The sequence below is a fragment of the Gallinula chloropus genome, assembly GCF_964237585.1.
Source record: "Gallinula chloropus genome assembly, chromosome: Z".
Taxonomy (NCBI): Eukaryota; Metazoa; Chordata; class Aves; order Gruiformes; family Rallidae; genus Gallinula; species Gallinula chloropus.
Window position 1 is genome coordinate 50,349,964 of NC_140089.1, and position 23,660 is coordinate 50,373,623.

General features: G+C 39.5%; 2 protein-coding genes across 2 annotated transcripts in view; both read right to left on the minus strand.

The window, feature by feature from the left end:
* Nucleotides 1–1,333: 1,333 nt before the first annotated feature.
* RIOK2 (RIO kinase 2) lies at nt 1,334–14,090 on the minus strand. The gene is made up of 10 exons (XM_084278247.1): nt 13,949–14,090; nt 13,114–13,252; nt 12,111–12,227; nt 11,010–11,185; nt 9,403–9,491; nt 7,188–7,379; nt 6,702–6,794; nt 5,249–5,779; nt 4,270–4,366; nt 1,334–1,652 (listed from the first exon to the last, which is right to left on the minus strand). Exons 1-10 carry the CDS (start codon nt 14,012–14,014, stop codon nt 1,491–1,493), a joined length of 1,662 nt encoding a protein of 553 aa, XP_084134373.1. The 5' UTR covers nt 14,015–14,090; the 3' UTR covers nt 1,334–1,490.
* A 4,376-nt stretch (nt 14,091–18,466) lies between these two features.
* The window catches only part of LNPEP (leucyl and cystinyl aminopeptidase), a 31,425-nt gene continuing 26,231 nt past the window's right edge, over nt 18,467–23,660 (minus strand). Inside the window, exons 14-17 of the mRNA XM_084278733.1 lie at nt 23,435–23,596; nt 22,428–22,568; nt 21,493–21,574; nt 18,467–20,522 (exon numbers count right to left, since the gene is read on the minus strand). Of these exons, the coding sequence (XP_084134859.1) occupies nt 20,391–20,522; nt 21,493–21,574; nt 22,428–22,568; nt 23,435–23,596 (517 nt within the window). The 3' untranslated portion in view covers nt 18,467–20,390. The remainder of the gene's footprint in view (nt 20,523–21,492; nt 21,575–22,427; nt 22,569–23,434; nt 23,597–23,660) is intronic.

The window sequence follows — 23,660 nt, forward strand, 5'->3', positions numbered from 1 at the left end:
GACCCGCCTGGAGGCCTATCTGTGCAATAGGAGCTGGGGAGCTGCTTTGCCAGGGGGGTTGGATCCGATGATCTCTTGAGGTCCCTTCCAACCCCTACAATTCTGTGATTTAACTGGACTCCTTACCGAATCCATCAACTCAGATCCCTTCCGTGCTTCGTTACTCTCCTTCAAAGAGTATTAAAAAAACCACAATTGAACTGATGAGAGAACACACCAGAGCAGCGCAAGGAGTATGGATGCGCCTGCTCAGGAAATACAGTTTAATTGGGCGGGAATTAATTACATACTGATACTTTTATTACTTCCCTGCCATCGGGACACTTTGTTTCTGTAGCTGCACAGGTTAGATTAGCTCTGTCTGGGGTTAAATAGAGACTGTGTGGTATAAGGTGTTAGTTTTATGACAACATGCTTTAGCTACAAGAATTGAATGCACACCAAAAAAGAACACATTGAATATGAGAAGTACTAAATTAGAAGCCAACATGCATGCAAATCTTAGCCAAAGAACAGTAACTAAATCTAGTCGTCCTTCCTAGGAAAGGCTTCAGTTCATATTCCAAGCACAGATACAGTGCCTGGAAGGTTAAAAAAAGAACAAATAAAAATTTGAACTATTCTTTCTTCCTTCATTAGCTTCACTGTTCACAAATACTGAAGTTTATCACAGCTTTTTTAACAAAAACATCAGTTTATGAATAGACACATCTAAAAAAATTATTTAAAAAAATCAAGAAACTTATTTTTCTTCTAGGTCTTCAAACTGCAAGAATCTACCATGATAAAAGTCATGGTAGTATTTCTGAAAGGAGTTCTAGAATCCTTATCACTTAAAGTTATTAGATATGAAAGAACATGTTAAAAATCTGAGTAGTTTTTAGGTCTGTAGTAGTCTCTTATTGCATATTTTTCTGGTCAAGATTTATATCTGAGATCTTAGAGTGAATAAATGAGAATTGCTGGCTCCAAAGAACACACGTACATCATATGGATTGATCATGTTTGTGCAGGTATGAAATAGATCTTATGAACACTAACTGCTATCAGGTTCATATTTGTCATTTTAAATTAAATAACAATCACTTTATAACATGAGGGAAACGTTTTAAATTTAGATTTCATGTCATTGCAAAAACTGGTTTTAAAAATTTCCCTTCCCTCCCTCTTAAAAGGAATCCTCTGCACAATAGAAGATTCTTAATTTAAACAAACCCAGTACAATTGATTTACAAGATACCGTTGGAAATTACTGTAGTTAAATGATCTTAGATGGTAGCACCGATTTCATTTATAGTTGATGGTTTAACCAGAAACACAAACCAAAAGAAAGTGACAGCAACCAGAATGAGGTTTATTAAATTCCATTAAAAAATCTGGTTTTGTAGAAGAGATTGATCCATTACATAAAAGGATATATGGTCATTAGCATAATTCTTTCAACTCTATACATTTTGAGCTTTCTCATGTTCTACAGAAGCTTTATTAAATCATCCCCAGAAAGTAGCTGCATCCAAGCTTGACTTAATGTTGTGCATATTTTCTCGGCGTTGTTTGGTGTAGATATTTGCCTCTCCTTTTTGCAGCCGCTGCCTCAGAGCAGACTTCTGCTGTTTTGTCAGGTGACGTTTTATTTTCTGTTTCACCAGTTCCTATAAATAAACAATTCACTATCAGAACTTTTTAAAGGTCATTTAGTAACAAGACATAATACAATGATAGTGTATTGTCACTACCAACGTGAACATGCACGATCCTACTCAGAAAACCGCTGCATACTGAGACGTCAGCCAACTACAGAACAGTTACTGTGAGTAAGCCCAGGTTTGTGCTGTGTTGCACTGAGCTGCATGTACAGAGTGGTCTTCAGGCCCATATCATACTGCACAGGTGCACTGTCAGGAAGATAAACTAAACCAGCTAGCACTGAGTACTGGCAATTAGGTCTCCCTATGTGGCACTGCCTTTATCTGAAAGTGCAGCTAGAAGCTCTCACGTGAATATCATTTCAGCTTGACTGCAGAAGTTATGAACAGTGTTGTTTCCTTCTAAGAAAATAGTAAAAAAGCTGCACTGACTAAAAAGATTCTTTGCTGTGGACAAAGCATTCACAGCATACTCATGTGTACTGGAGTCTTATTCAAGGCTCCATCCTTAGGGCTCCAGTGTCTAAAGGGGGGGGGTGGTATTATCTATGCTATTCTGTTGAGTCTCAGCTCTAACAAATCATGCCTTACAGAGTTTAAGTATCTTTCTTAGAGGGATTTTAAAGGACCAGGACCTCTTGGTACAAAAACACATGCCTTCTGCAAAAAATGCAAAAGCTGGTAACATTCTATGCTTGATGATTTGACAAATACCTCTGAAGTTAAAAAACACCCCAAACCAATACAACATTTCCCATCCTGCAGTAGTTGTTTGGTTTGCATCTGTTTCTTCCAGCACCCTGTTTTTTCTGAAGTTTGTATTGCAAAGATCTGAGCATGATTCTAACAGAAAACAACTCTTCACCACAAATGTGGCTAAAAGAGAGATGAAGTCAGGAGTAATTTACGATCTCTCCTACAGTTTTCCCCTGTTGTGAGGAATGCTGCTATTCATAAGGTTCCCAGTTCACAAGGTCAGGACCGTCTCATGTCTCCACAGCAAAAGCAATGAAACAGCAACTGTTATCTCCATAAAACTGCAGCAGGTTTATGGAATTTAATTTGTGAATTACACCCAGGTCTTCATTGTAATTTCTGCTCTCCCTAATGATTGCAGTAAGTATCTCTGATAATAAAAAAAGCCATGAACTAATAGATTGGGGTAGTGATTTTGCCATTTGGAAAATGATCCCAGCTCAAGCTGCTACACTGTTACTGAGTGCATACTTGCCTATCTTGTCTTGGAAGAAAAAAATTAAATTATTTTAATCCTTTGAATTATTCTATGCTATCACATCCTGTTGCAAAGCTCAAAGGAGCACATTATTCTAATCAATAAAGCATTAAACAATCCTAAGTGATAAATCTGCTCTACAACAAATCTGCTGCTGTCCAAATAACTATGCAAGAGGAAAAGTATTGATCTAATTACACTTCCTTTACAAGTGCCCAAATTTCACAATGCCCTGTTGTGCTTTGCTGATTGTACTATCAATTCAAATTCATCAGAGCATCTGAAGTAGTAAATTGGGAGTAAATGAGGAACCAGAAAGCATCATTTTAGCAAGTCACACTCTTTAAGAAATGCTATGACTAAAATAAGTAACATATAACAAAAACAACGTAGTCAATTAATCCAGTTACTGAATCTTGATGTCAGCAGGAATCCTGTAATAATTAGGGATCCATCTGAACAGCAGTTTCCTAAGTTACGTTGCATGCGGGCTGACTGCCAAAATGTGGAAAGAACACAACTGCAGCTGGTATGTCCCTCTTCTCCTTGGGTACACAGTAGCACTCAGTATTTAACCATGAGCTCTTTACAATGTTTATTTCCAGATTCTCTTTAAAAATATTCCTAATGGAAAAAATGATCAGAACTAATTTAAGCTGTTTCACTGATGTTTTCCCTTTGTCAACAAAGCATCTGTCATTCTGTGTTTTCTGTAGGCAGAATCTTCAGAGAGGGTTTCTCTGCTTCTCCCACTCTGGTCCAGGACAAATGCCTTCCTTCACAGTTTATACAAAACTTGCTAGAAGAATTTTCTAAGAACCTTGGACATTTGGTCCTCATGTAAATTCACCAAATTCGATTGCTCAATCAACAGCATATGGTGGAAGAACTAATGCAGCATCATAACCTCAATGTAAGCAAATACTGAGAAATGCTTCAGAGTAAGCACATTTATATTTTATTATTTAAATTTCTGATCATTCTCATTTTTTCCTCTAATTCAATTATATCAGTGCACAGAAAGATTTGTACAGGCACAGAAAGACACTGTACTTCATGTGGAATAGCTGATTTTTCAAAACTCATCATGCTTTCTCTTTTTGGCATAATGTCCAACAGGCACCTTGTATAGAACAAGGCTGCTTCGAAGAAGAACATATCATTTATAGGTCAGTAGCAAAGCCTTTGCTACAAAAGTACTGAAGCAGTAAGCTGCAGACCAAAACGACTGTAAATGAGGAAGACAGTCTAACTGAAAGAGTCCTAAACAACCAGTGTTTATAAAGATGATGATAGGTAACACTTTTACAAATACATACTAACAGGTATGTACCATTTGAAATGGTCTGAGAGTAAACCAGGTAATAATGTAAAACCAGTAATATTTACCGCTGGAATGGTTGAACAGCTCCCAACACTTCTGACTGATGTAACACTTCTAGTCCTTGTTCTGTGCTCAGCAACGTGAACGACACCCTCTTCATCTCTAAAATACATAAATCAATGTTTTACTCCACTAGCAATAGAAACATCCTCCACCTTTATGAGCATCATGTTTCATTCTTAACTTTGAGACACAATGTGAAAATTCCCAACAGAACATGCAAGAACTACAGAACATTTACATGAAGTACTAACGTTAGTTGTTGAAAACAGGCATTGTATTAAGGAAGAATTTATTGCACAATAGCCACATTATATCAACCAGATGAAAAGAATCTTCAAAACATTATAATAAAGTATTTCAGATTCTGCACAATGTCTTGATGAGTCATTTCAGAAAAAAAAAGCATGTAAGGAAGTGTGGCTTGGTATATGCATCCAGGTGCATGGTAGACAGGCACGCTCAGAGTTAGCATTTTATGTACGAGAGGCTGGCCTGAAGATAAGCAGGAATTTCTAATTATGTCTAGAAAGGAATTGAAAGCTAGAACACCACAAAGTACGATGTATATGAATAAAACATTCCAATAAGCTTGGAATTTTAATATCAGTAACTATTTCACTATCAATATTAAATGAAGTAAAGAAAAATGGGGGCGGGGGAACTCCACCATAGAAAACAGGATGGACTACAAACTAAACTCAAGATCTGTTCTCTCATTATATGCTTCTAGACAGCTTGACAACTGGTATGTCATATATTACATAACAAGCATTATGCACATAGCATCAATCAACAGGTTATCTCATCCTGAGAATGACAGAAAAGATATTCACTGCTATGTTTTAAAAATAAACCGAATTTTTAGTCTTCAATTTAAACAAAAGTCACTGAAGAGTAGTCTTTTTTGAGCTATTTGAAAGATTTCCGTTTTTGGGGGGGAAGGGAGAGAACCACACTCCTAGAGTAAATATGAATCTTTACCTGTAGTGCCTGAGTTTCTCATTTAAAGTTGCCAAGTCTACTAGATCAGGGCATTTGTCTTCATTCTTTGTATCATTACAGCACCCTTTTTCATCTGTCTGATTTTCAACTTCAGTAGCTTTGTCAGATATACTTTTGCCCTCCAAAACAGGAACTGCAGAACTCTCTGCCTCTTCACCAGGCTTCCAAAGCACAGCTTGCCCTTCAACTTTTTCTAAGGCTGAACTCAACCTTGACATATTCAGCCTTTGTGAGTCTTCATTACTTTCAGCTGTATCAGCCTCTTCATCACTATACACAAAGTCGGTAAAGGTTCTACTTTCGGAGACATCATCCACTTCATACATGCAGTCTGCATTGTTTTCATCTCTGCTGAACAAGTTGAGCATATTCTCAGCATCTTCTACAAATTCTGACACCTCTGATGTACTATCATCATCAGAACCTGGTGAGTAATACAGTTCACCATCTTCCTGCATTTCTTTTACATAGCCACTGGCAGCAATCTCTTTGTCAAGAGAACACTCCCTCCTGTGAAAGAAGTATGTTGTCTTTTAGTATGCAGAACAATCACACTACCAATATCCCACATCTTGTATTAAAAATATTCATCAAGCTAGACTGTAATTACCCATACTATTCACAAAGACAATATACTCTGTTGAAACACACAGAACACCTGACAGTGCTAAGTTTTAGATAAAGTATTAACAGAAAGTGAGTGGAGAGGAGCAAACTTAGAGAAAATTATTCCATCTCCATAAACAGCATTTGTTTATTTATTTATAGGAAAACACTTTATTTTAGCAGGACCACAATTTGGCTTTAAGCTCAAATTACATTTAAGCAGACAGAAAAATAACAGGCACACAGAGACTAAGTTAAGTGTAGTAGACATCACAAAAGAGCTCACAACAAAATAAAACCCTTTTCATTCTAACAGCTTCAGTTTTAAAATAAGGGAAAATTATTTTTCAAAAGGGACAAGAGACATCAGGGAAAAACCTGAACATAATAATGTCTGGAAAAGCAGGCACCACCAAATTTACTAGCTCTTTAAAAATAAATTGAAAATTGAGAACCAAAGTATTCTTTAATTTACTAGAATAGTCTTTGAGAGGTGGAAGAAACTGATTCTGCACCACTGTTAACATTTCCTAGATATACACCCGTTGTATTCAGCTTTCAGATCAATTCCTCTCCCTTAACTGCAAGAGGAAAGACCAAGGAGGCAGCAATGGATTTTAAAGCAGACTTTAGCTTTTGAAAATGACAGAAACTCTCATTGAAGAGAACACAACAGGGATGACAAAAAGACAAAATTTTATAGTTCTGCCTATGCGAGTTTTTTTTTATTTCCCCTACAAGAGCATCTCACAGGCACCGATTTCTCTCACAAAACCAACTCAAGTGTGATAAACAGAAGACCTCAAATCAATCTGGCAGATTCTACCTGATGTCTTTGAATGTTGGGAAGAGCTCGCTCTCGTAGCTGAAACGTTTCTTGAAGAACTCCCTAATACAGGTAACATCTCTGTCAAAATACCTGTAAAAATAGAGAATTGTACAAACACAAAATCAATGGTGTCTACTGCAACGACAAATTTTTACCCTGCATTTCTTGTCTTTCACTGATTTTATTTGAAAATTATTTTTATTAGTGATCCCCAGATAAAAAGCTAGGGAGACAAACCGCATGCATTTTATTTCTAAGCATTTCTTAACTAAATAACGTAATTCTGAGAAGCAATTAATTATATATTTATCCTAGAGAGACATTTCTAACCATTCATTACTCAAATTATGTTTGGAGCATTATTTGTGCTGCATGACAACAATGGCAGAAGAATAATAAAAACAAGCTGATAGAAATAAATCCTGGTTGTCCATTTGCTGTCATTAGCACTTGTCAGATATACTTTGAGAACTTTAAACCTACCATTCTGCATTTGCATGCGATGTTGATATCATCTGAGGGAAATCAATCATAGTGACATGGTCATCATTATCCAATATAAGATTAAATTCATTGAAATCACCATGAATCAAACCATGATTGGCAAGTTTTACAATCAGGTCCATTAATTCACTGTAGACAGAGGCCGGATCTTCCATTTGGCGCACCTGACACCTGAAAAGTTAATTAATTAAAATATTCTGAACATTGAAAGACTTAGCTTTAAAATATAGACAAAGTATAGGAAGTACATCTGACAGAATCACAGCGTAATTCAAGTTAAAAGGAACCTCAGGTCTACTATTCCAATATCCTCAAAGCTGAATCAACTCTGAGATCAGACCACATTGCTCAGGGCTCTTCATCTAGTTGGGTGCTAAAAAATTCCAGGGATAGAAAGACCTCCCCAGGCACTATATGCCACTGCCTCACTGTCCTCAATGAGAGAAAATTTCTCATGTCAGTTTATGCTCATTGTCTCCCATCAGGCACCATTGTTATAATTCATTATTAAAATAATTCATCCATAATTTTTAATTTCTCTCCTGGCTTGGGTTATCTTATGGTGTCAACAGGAACTAGGTCTTCCTGTATGGAATTTTCAGTGTCCCAGAACATTTTGTTTCATAAAAATATATTTTCTAGACCAAGTGAAGGAAAAAGAAAGGAAAAACCAAAAAAAACCCACAACCTTAAAGCACTCCTGAATATAGACCCAAGAAAGCCAAGTACCTCAAGTGGAAAAAATACAAATCATGTCCTCTTTAGAAACAAAACATGTAAAAAGGCAGTCATCTTACTGCACCATAAACGGTCAAGAAGTAGTCAGCATTTACAGTTATCACATGAAATATTTTTGTCCCAACAGAACACTATGGTATTATGAGAACAGATAACTTGAACAGTACAAAGAATGAACAATGGAAGTCTTTCAGATCTCTTAAGAAGTTATCATTGAGCACTTCCACACTCATGCCAAACCTCATGGGTGGTACATCTCAGACACAAACAGGTCTGTATCATAAAATGTCCCCACTTGCTCTTTGAAGTCATGTTAGCTGGTATCTTCTGAGATAGGAATCTCAGGTTCCAGGGAGAAGAGCTGGAGCAAAGATGTACCCTTTGTAGAAGAGAATACTTAAGTATTCAGGGAACACTGGACATATAGAAGTCCATAGACTTACTGATGAGATGTACTTGAGCACTAAGAGACGTGGAAGGTGTCATTTTACAACCACCAACTGATCTTTGATCAATCGTGGTGACTGGGGGAAGTACCCTAAGACTGGAGAAAGGCAAATGTCATTCCTGTATTCAAGAAGGAAGACCGAGTGAACTTCAGTCTTGCCTTGAGCTAATCCTGAAAATCACTGTCAGGCACATTAAGGCGAGGAAAATCATCCAAGGTAGTCAACTTCACTAAAGTCATGCTTGACAAACTTAAACTTTTCTGAAGTGACTAGCCTGTGAGATAGGTGAATATTATCTATCTGAATTTCATTAAGACTGTCATAGAAAAATTGCTGATGTACTGCGTGCAGCTGCAGACTACGTGTGAACTGAAAACTGCTTGAATGGCTGGGCACAAAAGCTAGCTGCAAGCCAATGACTAGCAGTGTACCTCAGCAGTCAAAAAGTGGTTCCAGTCCTGGAACTTCTTCATTAATGAGCTGGATCATGAGGCAGAGTAATGTTTCTAAATGTTGAACACCCCAAGCAAAGCTATCTTCATTGAAGAAGCAAATCCAATTATACATGATATTCTACAGAAACATAGCAGAAGTTCTAAATTGGACAATTGCAATCTTACCTGAATTACCAAAGCAATGATCACAAACTATAGCTCAGAATGTGAACAATATATTATTTAATTGTGTATATATCCAGTAACACACATAACATGCAATTTCTGTGTAGAAAACAGTTGTACTAACCCATGTCATACCACTTTTTTGAGGTATTCAGTCTATTTCACCAGTTTCTTTGGACTATAAAAAATCTGTTTCTCTGACACTGAAGAGGTAAGAAAAGCAAGACTATAAGTAGAACACAAATAAGTGTGAGCAAGACAGCATTATTCAGCATGGTGAAGTCATGATTCACTCACATGACAAGGAAAAACCTAACCCTGCTACCTTACTGAACCTGGCAGTGTTAGTTTTTTTATAAGACAGAAAATTCAAGCTTCAGTACTTACAAAGGATACCCATCAATAAGTTCCATAACAACTGCATGCCTGTTGTAGTCTACAGGTTTTGGAACAGGGAATTTTCTGTCATGCAAAGCCTGGAAAGAGACAGTATTTTGAAAAATTAAAATTGCATAGCTCAGAAAACAATACAAATTCCCATCTAAGCAATAAATACTACTGTGGAAGCAGCACACATTACTCAAATGCTAATGAAACATGAAGTCACATGCTTAAGAAGGAAGATGGCATAACAGCAAATTGGAATTTCACTGCAAAGATAAAATGTAAGTTTGGACACTAAGCACATTACTACAGTTTAATTATTCTGCACCTGGAAGAAAAACACCACAGAATGGAAGAATGACAGAACCGTATCTGGTCTGTTAGCCTGAGCAATCAAAAGCAGGTAACTAGGAACAGTCAGTTAGAATAGTTAGAAAAACACATCAGAAAAAAATTTCAGACTAAATTGCTGCCAATACAGTTCTGCCTGACTAGTTAATCCATACTTACATAAAATACTAAAACACAGCATTACACCACATTAAAGATAAACCAAAGGTAGAAAATAGTGGTTTTAAGCTCTCCTGTTTGACTTGTCTAATACAAATTTAGTCATTCACTTGATTCACTCAACTTCTTTACGAGTTCATTCTCCTTTTATCATTGTCTTGTTACCAGTAATTTTTTTAAGCTAAAATTCTATGTTAAATCATAAATGCAGTTTTTGTTATTTTAGTATTACACTATTATCACTTTTCAGCACACAAATAATTCCCTCTTGTCAGGAAAACTGAAACCCACAATTATACTCCTGTAAGACCCAAGCTCATAATGCTTTCCCAATTAGACCAACTGGAACAATATAGAGGTTCTAAATGATGGTAATAGTTCTGGTAGAACTTCCTCAAGATTTTTTAAAAAGAAACAAGAAAATAATATTTAGTGTATATAATACTGTTGTATAGCAAAAAGGAGAAGAGAGGTTTTTTTTTTGAAATAATGATTTTTTCCACTATCAACTTTCAATCACTATAACCCCTGCATTTTTTTGAAGCAGGTCAAAAGATCTGGAACTCAGAGTAGCATATGATTGGAAATGAAATCTTTTCCCACAGTGGGCCTTTTCAGATGAGAAAAATCAGTCTCAACTAAAAGATTTCTGTCAACAGCACAATTGAAAACATGGTAAACTGAAAAAAAGGAAATTTAAAAAATGGGGGAAAGAGTAATTCTGATGTTACTCTGAATTTCCTTATTTTACAGGTGGTTTTGCAAGCTTATGCAATATATTTTTAACATATATTAAAAATATATGCAGCACTGGTGATACATATTATCCATCTACAAATAACACCGCCAATCTGAAATTCTCTGAGAACTACTTCTGCTCCATACAACTTCCATGGCAAAGCTTCATTTTGTCGCTGGAAAGTACACAGAACACACACCACAGGAACCCTCTGAGCCACACACTGTAAGTCCGTTATAAAAAATATAAACGTGTAAATTCTACCAATACTGCAGATACAAACTAACACAAAGACAGTCTGAACAGCACCTTCCAGCATCTTACATACACCACTGCTGGTGTTGTGTGGGTGGCCACCTACCTTCATATAGGCAAACTCCTTCATTGCTGCCAGGCGGGACAAGTAAAGCCACGACATTTTATGCCTGTGCTTGTGGTAGTCACGTTTGTTTTTCAGACTGCGAAAGGAAGTTCTTCCAAGCCTGTGTAACTTCAGTGCAAACTGCTGCTCCTCTTCATTTGCAACAATATAAATATCTACAGGACACAAAATGCCACAGATCTAAGACGTAAACAATACCTAACCATCTAGTATCGGATGAAAAACCACAGTGCTAAGGTTGTTACTTCTCACAATTAAGATTTCTGGTGTGGCAAGTTCTACTACAGGTAGTAAAGTCAGCTGAATTTACATATGATACATTAGATATCTGAATAAGAAGAAGTATTGTTGAAGACATAATGGTACTCCATTAGAAGAAACACTGATGTAACATGAAATGTCTTCTGGAGTATGAGATCTTAAAGTTCCTATATTCAGGGTAATATACCCAGGATACCTGCACAGCAAAGAATAAGCTATCCTTGAGAGAAATTTAGTGCAGATGCTGGTGTTCTTAACCACACTGTGGATGAGTTGCCATCCTGCTATTTACCAGACAGATAACCCAAGGGACCAGTCCCTTACTTTAAACAGTGTTAACAACTAGCTTATATTTCATTGCTACCATCTGTTCACAAAAAATCCCCTTCTCATTCTACAATTACATGTTACCTGCTGTATCAAATTACCATCTACAGATAACCACATAGAAAGTATTCCAACACTTCTACTTCACTTCACCATCTTACATCTACGTGGAATGAAAATACTTAAATTATCTTTTTGCTAAAATGGTTCAGATCTCTTCACAAAGCATCAAAGAGCATCTATGGGCCAAGCAATTTTTTAAGGGATTAAACACGAACCAGACAAAACTGTCAAAGCAGAATGACAGTCTTGTAAAGAAATACTGAAATCCAGCCAGAAACCTCATGTAACATCGCAACAAGTGAGACAAATTCTTGTGTTTGACGTATTAACTGAGATGTCTATCCGGAGGAAAACTTACCCAGTTTCTAGCAAAATACGTTCAACATTACAGCTGTATTTGCTTAAATTTTACTTTATTTTTTTACTTACCTGATTCTTTGCCAACGCCCATCTGGTTTCCAACAGAATTTATGACTTGTCGGGAAGACAGAGTCTTCAGAGCAAGATAATCGTATCCTGAGTTAGTTAACCGATAACCCTGGACAGCTGGGCAAGAATAAAATGCAGGACATTTAATTCCACATAATGCATGCATTACATTAAAAGTAATTCTCAGTGTGGTCTCACTTCAGCTTACAGCATACAACACCAAGTGATATTTCACCCATTGGCTAGTATTAGCCCCATCTGACGAAATGGTATAAAGATGTTCAAAATCCTGCAAAATGTATGAAAATTCACAACTGAGCAAAAGACAGACACTCAGCCTCTTTTACAGAGCAACAGGCGTACTTTAAATAGCCTGGGAAAATCCTAGCAGCATTTTGGAGACAGAGCAGATGTCTGGGATTGCTGCAATGATCTAGAATGACCCTTAATGCTCTGAAGAACTTGGAGAAACAGTACAGGAATTTCCTGTAGACTCCTACAATATGTTTGTGAAGCCAGATGCAACTAAGAGGCTGAAGGAATTGGGGTAAGGCCTGCGCAGCTACTACTTGTCACATACCAGGGAACAAAAACTACTGTAGCTTTTTACGAGAGGGAGAAACGTAGAAGGCTTTTGCATTCTGCTCCAGTTTGTGTGCTATAAAAGGCTGGAACTGGGTTGATCCCTGTATGCATCTCAATACTGCCCTAACTGACGAGTCTTTTTTTTTTCCGCAACTATGGTGACTGAGCTAAAAAGAAAGTTCACTGTTCATGTCGTGTCTGCCTGTCATCTTTATGCTTTATTCATCACCAGCAACTTGGCAGAAAGCTGAATGTGGTGCTGCACAAAACCATAGTCTCAGAGTAAATCCTAGAGAAAGTAAGGCTAACAGGCGCTCTATTTACCCATATGTGGCAAGGTGTGGTAGTTCTGCAAGTACCACTGTAGGGCATTGAGGACAGAATAAGAGAAGGAGCCCAACACAAAATTCAAACTCACTTTTAGTTCGTTCATAAGCTAGAAGTCTGTTCTTCACCAACTCTTTCAGAATTTTATTACAGCCACCATGTTTAAGGCTAGCAATGGAAGCAATTAAGCTAGCAGGAACTATTTCATGGTTCTTCATGCCCATTTCCACCTAAAAAGGGAAAGCAAAATAGATTTGTTAGCCCCTGAGTTTAAAAATTAAATAAGAACCTAATTGAGAGTAAAATAACTTTTCACTGATGCATTTTTTCCTTTATTAAACCAAACTGTTTAATATACATCACTATCCCTTGAATTCCACCTTGAAACTTCTGCAGCAATGGCCAGAAGATGAATGGCTTATTAGATATCAGTGGGCAAAGGGTGGGCAAAAAAGTTGTTCTACATTTCTGAAATGCAACTCTTCCCTTACACTTACATAGCCACGGCTCAGTTTGTTTTTCCACTAGTACTCCTGCCATCAAACAGGCCAAGTAGCATGGCCCATGCTTACCCTGCAACCAACGAAGGCAGCACATCACACACACGAGCACGCCTTTGCTCACCCTTCACTAGCGAGGGTGGAGAAACCGGTACCTTACTGGGCCGCAGTCACCTGGGCAGTCCCAGGGGCCGAGGCAGCCTACCGATAAACGGCACGACCGGGGCCCTCCAGAGCGGGAAACACCAGCGCGGGACAGAGGCAGGCCCCGTTCCCCGCATTCCTTCCGCTGTGTTGGCGACACAACTGACCCAGCTCCCAGCCCCTCAGCAGCTGCCCAGCCCCGTGCGCGGAGCTGGGCTGGGCAGGCCGCGCCTCATGCCCCGCTGGCCTCTCCCGCCCAGCCAGGCCTCCCCGCCGGCTCACCGCTGTCAGGACCCTGAAGTGCTCTCTGGAGAGGTACCGGAGCATCACCACGTTCAGCTTCCCCATGACCGACGCTGCTGGTACCCGCCAGCGGCACCAGAACCTCGCTCAGCCCAACGCAGGGACCCGCCAGGCCTCTCCGCCCGCCCGGAAACACGGAGAAAACCCAGCCCACCCACCGCCCCGGCGCATGCGCAGGCACCGCCGCAGTGAGCTACTTCCGGGCCGGCGGCTGCTGCCTGTTTGGGTCCTGGCAGCTGCATGGTGCGGGTGTCCCCTCCCGGAGGTGCGCGCGCGCACCCTTCCTCACTGAGCTGTTGTCGGCTCAAAATCTCATCAAAACGAGCTCCGAAGCTGGTTTGGTTTCTTTCTGTACTACTGCGAAGACAAAGGACAGTCGTCACTGGGGATACGCAACAGATAGCGCATAAGATAAAGGGGACGCGGCTAATTACTATCGTTTGTAGTAAGTTTTGCTGTTGGTTGTGTTAAAAGAATGACGGTAAAACCTGCCTCTCAAGGGTTCAGTCAGAAACCGAGGAGCCCATAGCTCTGCTGAAATACATAGATGAAGCTTATACCCATACATCGGACAGTGAGAGCATGTAAGTGGTTAAATTGTGACTCAGGTCACGGGGCGGAATGTAAGGAATCGACGGGCTCAGGAGTTCCACAGACAGGTTTGGGCAATGCTGAGCCCACCTCAGCAGAGACAACCCATGGGGAGCTGTGAAGATAGCTCAGACTGGAGTTGTCCTGTAGAATGAGATTCATCGGGGCACTGCCACATAATTCAATGAACTGAATTCTGCATTGAGCCTTCAATTCTTTCAACAAACAATATGCCCTGAGTCCCGATCAAGCCCCACTGTTCAGCTGCCTAGCAGCAAGATAAAGGCAAGCGTTAGAGGGTCCCCAGTTGGTTTCAATGGGCCTAGACAAAACGAAGATGCACAACAGTTAGGGCTGTGTAAGATAGTAACTTGGAAAGATACTGCATTTTGCTCAGTAAGCTCTTAAGTACTAATTTTCATTTCCAATGGAAAGCTGAAACCTGCCAGACATGCAGTGCATAGTGTATTATGTATTACTGTGAATAAGGCACCTTGGTTGAGCCTGTAAACCTTGGAAATACCTAATCCATAGTTAAACAGGGTAGGGGTTTTGGATGGGAATAGGGTATGAAAATGCTGCAAACTCTGCCCACAGCTCTGCTTGCTTTGCTAGGTCACTTTTGCAAGAACGTTATAATAAATTGCTGCTTCAGTAGTATGTCTACTGCATGTCCTTTCTTAGGACCTTTGGTATTTCTAACACTGCAAATCACAGAATGTTAGGTGTTGGAAGGGACCGGTGGCAGTTGGGTTGCCTGTGAAGCTTTCAAGGCCGACTTCCTAGAAGACCACGCTGACAGAGACGAAGGGCGTGTGCCACTGGGGCTCTGTTGAGGTGGTGGTGGGGTGACAGCACAGACTACAGAGAGGGATTCTAGCACCACCCACTGCCCCACGCCCCTCTCCATACCCTCGAGGCGGCCACAAGTCCCTGCTGCGCCCCTGCAGGACCCAGGCACAGTCCGCATGTAGAACGCAATGGACTGGCCTGTGTGCGCTTGAGCACACCCACAGACTCACAGAATGTTGGGGGTTGGAAGGACCCTCGAAAGATGATCTAGTCCAACCCCCTGCCAGAGCAGTCTCTCCTCTGCACGCTCAGCCAGGTGTGTGCAGGGGACTGTTAAAGGCAGTGCCTGTGTGTCAAGAGTCTTCAGTGATCACAGAATCACAGAATCGTGGGGGTTGGAAGGGACCGCGAGAGATCATCAGGTCCAACCCCCCTGCCAAAGCAGGTTCCCTAGGACAGGCTGCACAGAGAGGCATCCAGACAGGTCTTGAATATCTCCAGAGAAGGAGACTCCACCACCTCCCTAGGCAGCCTGTCCCAGGGCTCTGTCACCCTCACTGGGAAAAAGTTCTTCCGCATGTTGGTGTGGAACTTCCTGTGCTCCAACTTGCAGCCATTGCCCCTTGTCCTGTCTCCACAGAGCACTGAGAAGGGGCTGGACGTTTCCCCTCCGTGTCCCACACTTGAGATGTTTATAAACATTAATCAGATCCCCTCTCAGACTTTTCTCAAGGCTGAACAGCCCCAGTTCACTCAGCCTTTCTTCATAGGGGAGATGCTCCAGGCCTTTAATCACCTTCGTAGCCCTTCTCTGGACTCTCTCCAGGAGATCCCTGTCTGTTTTATACCAGGGAGCCCAGAACTGGACACAATATTCCGGGTGGGGCCTGAGCAGGGCAGAGTAGAGGGGGAGGATCACCTCCTTCAACCTGCTGGCCACACTCCTCCTGATGCACCCCAGGATCCCATTGGCTCTCTTGCCCACCAGGGCACACTGCTGGCTCATGGTCAACCTGTCACCCACCAGAACCCCCAGGTCCTTCTCCACAGAGCTCTTCTCCAGCAGGTCATCCTCCAGCCTGTACTGATACAAACGGTTATTCCTTCCCAGGTGCAAGACTCCACACTTGCTTTTGTTGAACCTCATCTGGTTTCTCCCTGTCCAGCTCTCCAGCCTGTCCAGGTCTCGCTGGATGGCAGCGCAGTGTTCCTGCGTGTCAGCCACTCCTCCCAGCTTTGTATCATCGGGTACTTGCTGAGGGTGGGCACTGTTCCCTCATTGAGGTCGTCGATGAAGATGTTAAAGAAGACCAGACTCAACACCAACCCCTAGGGAACACTGCTAGTCACAGGAGTTAGCCATGGTGGAGGTGATCTGTAACAACTCAGATGATGACCAGGTCTTTCATCTAAAGACTGAGATGAAATGCGATGCGTATGGTCCGTGTAGCAGAAGTTTTCAGAAGTGCACCGACATCATACACCTGGGCAATGATAGGCTGGACAGACATGGAGGCATCACCTTTGGATGGACTGGCCAGACAACTCTGGGAATACAAAGATTACCTCACTTCCTGCCTACAGGCCTGCATCTCAGCTATGGAAACTGACCCAAACATTGTCCCAGCAATCCCAGAAGGATAGGTCTTCCTCACATGCAGCAACCAATGTCAGAGAGGGTACCGGTGGCACATAGCACTTGCAACCCTGTGGTTCTATCTGTGTCCAGGGGTGGGACATGAGGAAGTAGGATGGTGAATCTATCTGGAAGCTAGGAGCTGAGGTAGATAACTGCAAGAATAAACAACATCCCAAAGAAAAAAAAATACTGTTCCAGTGTCTTTTGGGAAGAGCAGAAGGGTGGTGGAATCCTGAAACACTGGGATACACATTTAGCAGAAACCACTTGGCTGCTTAACTCTAGAGGCCAGTCAAAATGGCCATGCCCAATCAAAACCCCCAGTGCTCTCTGGAAGGAGGTAAAGTCCCTGCACTACATATGTGAAACTGGCTGGGAAAACCAGTCAGGATTATTCCTTCCTCCAGAAAGGGCAAAGGTATTCATGGGATTGTTTTAGGTCAGGGGCCTGCTTATACTTTGCAGGTAATGTGGAAGGATGGGATGCAATCCTGGGTAAAATAATCCATGATTTGAGTTGTATGATGTCAAAATTACATGATGCTGCATGTCATCATTGCTGTGGCCACCGTATGTCAAAGGTATTACATCAGATACCTCTCACTGATAGTTTGGCTAGAGGCAAGAGGAGGAATTCATTGCAATGTTAAACCTTATGGCCTAGTCCAAAGGGACCAGGGTGGACACTGTAATAGATACACCTTTAAGTTGTAACCTGATTTCAGTTGTATGTTATAGGAAGCAGTACAGTAGAAACCACCTGAACCAAAGAAGAACAAACCTCTTGTACAAATGCAGCAGGTTGATGGGCTGGTTTTGGTTCGTGGTAACTCCATACACTAGACCACTTCTCCTGTGCCAAGTGACTACCATAAACAGATGAAGCCCAATGTCATAGACCAAATTAATTCAAGTAACAGTTTATGGGTACATATGGACATTTTACAAACATTGTAAAGGGGAAAAGGTGATTAATGAGGATGTATTGCAATAGTGTGGGACCTGATCATGATGTAAGTGTTATGGAAAAAGGGATGGAGAATATGCTGGTTTTGGCTGGGGTGGAGTTAAATGTCTGCATAGTATAGGGCTACATTTGGGTTTGTGCTGAAATACTATTGCTAACACTCTCATGTTTTAGCTACTGCTGAGCAGTGCTTATACAGTGTCAAGGCCTTTTCGACTCACACTACCTTGCCAGCAAGTATGTTGGAGCTGCACAAAAAGGTGAGAGGAAACACTGTTGAGCCAGCTGACCCAACTACCAAAAGTGATACTCCATATTGTAAGGCATCATGCTTAGCAGTAAAGCTGTGGGTGGAGGCTGACAGAAGGACACACCTGCCCCTAACACTGTGGCTCTGCTCTTTGTCTTGCACCCAACCCTAACCCTTTTCCTGACCCTTACCCTACTGTAAGCCCCCATTTCCAAAATGGAGCCTTGCAAGCAATGGCTGGCTGTACTGCACCAGGACTTAGCCATTCCAGTCTTCACTAGCTCCCAAAATACTCAAAAAGGGAGGAGTATATTTAAGCATTTCTCAAAGAAGGACTCCAGCACAACTTTTAATAGGTTTGGACACTCCATGGCAGAAAAAGAATTTTAAGGCTCTACAACTGACATACCAGAAGTATGCAATGAAAATTATTCAATAATCCCCCCATGAAAGCATTTTAATAAAATAGTATTTTCCTTCTTTAGTGCATGTAAAAATCATACAATTGTTGGGCAAAAACCTGTTTGAACACTCTTAAGTTCTAATATTTTTTCTGATAATGTGAAGGTAAAAAATTATATTTGCAATTCCAATATGAAGTGGAAAATTATGAATTTCTTTTCCAGGAGTTTTGACAGATACTCTGAAAAAATGGGAAAAATGTGGTAAGCTTAATCAATCATAGCTTACAATTTTTGCTAGCCAAATAAACAGCTGCAGTTTCATAAATTAAGCACTCAATTTGAATTATCCTGTGAGAAAGAACTCTAATCACAACTATTATCTCCTTCAGAATTTATTGTCATTGAAATTAAATTAATTAAAACAGCAAAACTTAAAATTGCTAGTGCTTTCATCTTATTTTATAATGGATCACATAATTGAACAGTGATAAGATGACAATAGGTCTGAATCTGCTTGCATAAAACCACAAAAGCAGTGAAATGATGAGACCAGATCCCCATATAAAAAGGCAAGTTTCCTCTTGCATGTATTGTATATATATGTATAATAACTCAAAAATGGCCTTTTTTCACTGCTTTTGAAAGAGATTCAGATTGTATAGTACCTTCCTAATGTAGGCTTTGAAGATTTGTCTCAAAAGGTTTTTCGTAACAGTAGAAGAACAAATCATTAGGATCTAAATGAGAATCTTTCCTAAAGAGTGAGCAATGTTCATAAATTATGCTGTGATATGTAAGTTATCAGGCAAGGAAAAAACAGATGTTTACCCAAATTAAGTGGCTGATAAATCTATTAATTGCAGACCCACTCCAACAAGCAGTGAAGTTTAAAATCAGTAGTCAAAAGGGCACAAATCAGTAGTCAGTCTAATAGATAAACCAAGCTGTAGAAGTACAATTTTGTGCAGTTGCTCAGAAGTCAATACAGCAAAAATCAGTTAAAGTCCAATGATTAATGATGAGATACTAAAAAAAGTCAAACAAATTCAGAGTTAAAAGTCCCAAGATTACATCACTGTTTTTGGAAATCCCATCTCTAAACCAGTCATTTTTGCTATCTGTATTTTCTTTTCCATACTACTACCCAGCCACTTCCATACTACTACCCACACATCAAAGTGTATACTGTTATCATGAGATACTATTCTTTTTTTCTTTTTTTTTATAATTACTGAAGAATACTGTGAAAATAAAAAATCCAAACTAAATAAAATTGGAACCTTATTTATTTCACCTCAAACTGGTGTATAAGATCCACTACTACTTATATACCTGAAGTATGATTCTGTTTCACAACATGTCTATATCTACAAATGTGGAAACCATCTACAGTTAGCATTATAAAAGTCTACCCAATGAGCAGTCTGCAAAGGAGTAAAAAATAATCTGTACTCTTTCTTTTTGTACCTTGTCAATATTAACCCCCTGCTAAGAAATTGCAACAGAACTCCAAATGAATGAGCATATGCTTCAAATATAAAATTAATAATCTGTGCAGATGTTGGGTTTATAGATGAAAACAGTTTCGGAATAAATACATCTGTCCTATATATCCCCCAAAGAAAATTATTTGTCTGAGACATGCCCTGAGCTATCTAGACTCCTTAATAGTGCAAACAATGTTGCAGTGATGCCTGGTTTCACGTTGGCTTTTGCAAAAGAAACAGAGCAACTGCCCACAGAGTTCCTAAATGGCTGACACGACAGCATAATGTGCACTACAGTAGCTTCCGTAGCTTGGCTACATTCTTCTCCATCCACTGGATATTCAGCTGAATTGTGTCAATTGCCTCTTTTACACACCGTAGTTGAGAAGTCTCCTCTGATTTTGATTCAAAAAACGACTTTACCTGTACAGCAAGAGAAAAGAAAGACAAATAAAATTTTACCTAAATTCAACGCTGGCCACACAAATAGGTTTAGAAGCAAAGGAAAGCTATTCCCGACAACCACTTGTTCCTATGCAGAAAGCAAACTTCTCAAAAGAGTTCCCAAAATGCAAGGGAAGCATTTCTCATGGGAACTGCAGCAATAACTTACTTGGTTCCAATAAATTATTTTATCAATAAACAGACATTCATTTATCACATGCATCACGGAGCAGTCGCAGAGTACTCAAAGTTTTGTAAAAGGAATCTCATTCTGTGACAAAGAACTGATTGTTAAGGCAACCCTCTTCAGTGCTCTGGAATGATCCCCATACCCACTCATCAGTACAACTGCCAAGGCTAACACTTAAAATACTACTGATCAAACCATAAAAAATTATACCAAATTGTCTGAATGATAACATTAGACTAAACCATAAAACATTCTTGACATATTAACTTCAAGGCCTTGTTAGGGAAGACAACAGAGAGTTATAATGTCTATTAACTGTATCTTAATTAATACTCAACATGCACAATAGCTGCTTGGGATCATTTACAGCAAAAATAGCATAAAACAACTTTTATAGTGCTCCATGACTTTTCAGGGATGCAGAACAGTTTGTTTGCAAAATCTGTACCAAAATTCTATCTAGATCAAACCACTGTTTGGGGAGAAGGTGTGTTGCAGTGAACAGGAAAACACGACAGCATAAACTGATGGCTGGGTTCAGCTCTACACACAACTCTCTCAGACTCAGTATTTAATCTTCAGCATGTTTATGCATATATTCTCCGTGTGTGAAACAGGGAAAGCAATAACTATATATCCTTGAAAAGGGTCTCAGGGACAGAAATAACCCATTTTCCTCATCCCTCAATTAAATGAAACATCACTGGTACTAGGAAATAGTAGATTTGGTAGATTAATCTGGTAGATTAAGACACCAACCTCAAGTAGATGTGCTTTTGTTGCAAATTGAGAAGTTGAACAACTAATGATATTCTGGATAGTATATGAGCCCAGGTGAAACCTGAAATACAAAGAAGGTATTTAAAACTAGAGCCCACTTTAAAATGCAGATTCAGTGTATGTACACAATCATATTTCTACTTTTTTGGTTTAGTAGCTGGAAATCATTAAAAGCAAACTGAAGTTTACATAACTCATTTTTCAAGAGATACAAAGTCCTAGAAGTCAAAGACTCTGGTTCCCTAATCCCTCTAAATACTGAACTTCAAAGCAAAAGACATTGAAAAATTTCAAGCTTTTGTCACAGTTCAAATAGTAAGGAACTGAGAACACCACACAATGAATACCAAGATTCTCATTTGTATTACATATTCCAAAACTCTACAATAATTTAATTTGCAGCCCCATTTAATCTCAAGAAAAGTAATATTGGTTATTAAGAACTTGGTAGAGTAGAAATTTGCAGGCCAGCTCTCCTGCTGCGTACCCTTTCAAAGTCAATTAGGGGAACATTTATTTGTAAAGCGAGTGGGATTTTTTTAGTTATTTGTTTCTGGGATTGGGACAGGGAAAAAATGCTGAACTAATTCTCTGGGTCTGCTTTTGAATGCAGTTGATCCTGCTTGCATCTGCAGCAGGCAGAGCTGCTGTCTTAGGGACAGCATCCTTTTAAAATAAATTCAAATCATGATTTAAAAAAATTACTATGAGGCCCTAGTAGGCTCCAAATTCCCATCAACTACTGTTAGTGCTTCAAAGTTTATGTTCCAAGTTGTTTTTGTAAAATCAGGTTTTAAACCAGGCTTTACATGTAATTTTAATACAAATCTTCTTATTATGTTACGCTTGAAAGAAACAAACAGGTGTTTTTGCCACTGTGAGTGTGGAGTTTCAGCTACATTAAAAGCCTTTACTTTCGTGTAAGCTTCTCCCAGTTTTCTTTGACAAAATCCCAGGCCAGCAAATATCCAGGCAAACTCTGGCTAACAGTTGCTACAATATGTGAAATCTCCTGTGCTCTGATGACTTCTTCTTCAAGGCTGTTCTGCATTAACCTAAAAGACAAAGCATATGAAAAGGGACAAGACTCTTGAATTAGATGGGAAAAGATTATATAATAGATCAAACAACAAGCAATACCTGGCATCTGGAACACACTGATGCTCTATCATATAACCACTGTACTTATTTATCTTTAGTTTCAAAGTAAGCTTAGCTTTAAGACAAGTACCTGAATCTTCTCTGTTGGAAAAGATGAAGTAAATTCTAACAACTTCTAAAAGAAAAGATAATACATTGAAAAGTCAAAAAAGAAAAGCTGTAACAGAAATCACCTAGCAGGACAACCTTGGTGTCCTCCATGAAGTAATGAGATTTGTTCTGTATAGAAGTGCTGGATTACAATGTAAGGTCAAGATGGAAAGGAAAGGGAAAAGAGACAAGAAGGGAGAGGAAAGAAAAAAGGAGTGGAAAGAGGAAAAGGAAAGGAAAAGGGAAAGAAAAGGCAAAAGTAAAAGGAAAGGCAATGAAAAGAAAGAAAACCTACACAAACCCCAAAAATCCCAACTACTCATTATCTAGATCATAAAGATACACCATTTTTTACGACTCCATAGACCAATCTGCAGTTTTGTTCAATTTACCACAAAATCTGCAATTTTGTGTTATCAGTACTTCAAATGCTTTAAATTAAATTGTTTCCTCTTTGTGTGTATTCCAAATTCGGCCTTTTGAGCTACTCTGTTAAGTATTTTTAGGTGAAAATTATCAGGTTCTTCATGTTTGTGGAAGTATGTATAAATCATGTGGGTACACCTTTCAATCAGAAATTGAAATTTTTTTCAATACAAAAAAGTCAGTATTTATTTTCAGAGAAGATTTTAGCTCTTTTAATTTACACATCTTTTGGGCTGCTTCGTACCTCATAAGCTTTCTGACATCATCCGTGCTGGCCAAGGCTTCAATCATTTTGCTTTTCTCTGCTTCAGACACTGAAGAGGAGTACATCTTTAGAAGAAATTCCCAGCCATCACTAGATTTGGCTCCAGCTGTAAATACGGCTTTCATAACATCACTAGGCAGACTACAGGGAAAAAACAAAACCAACAAACCAACAAAAAAACCAAACATATACACAAAAAAGGGGA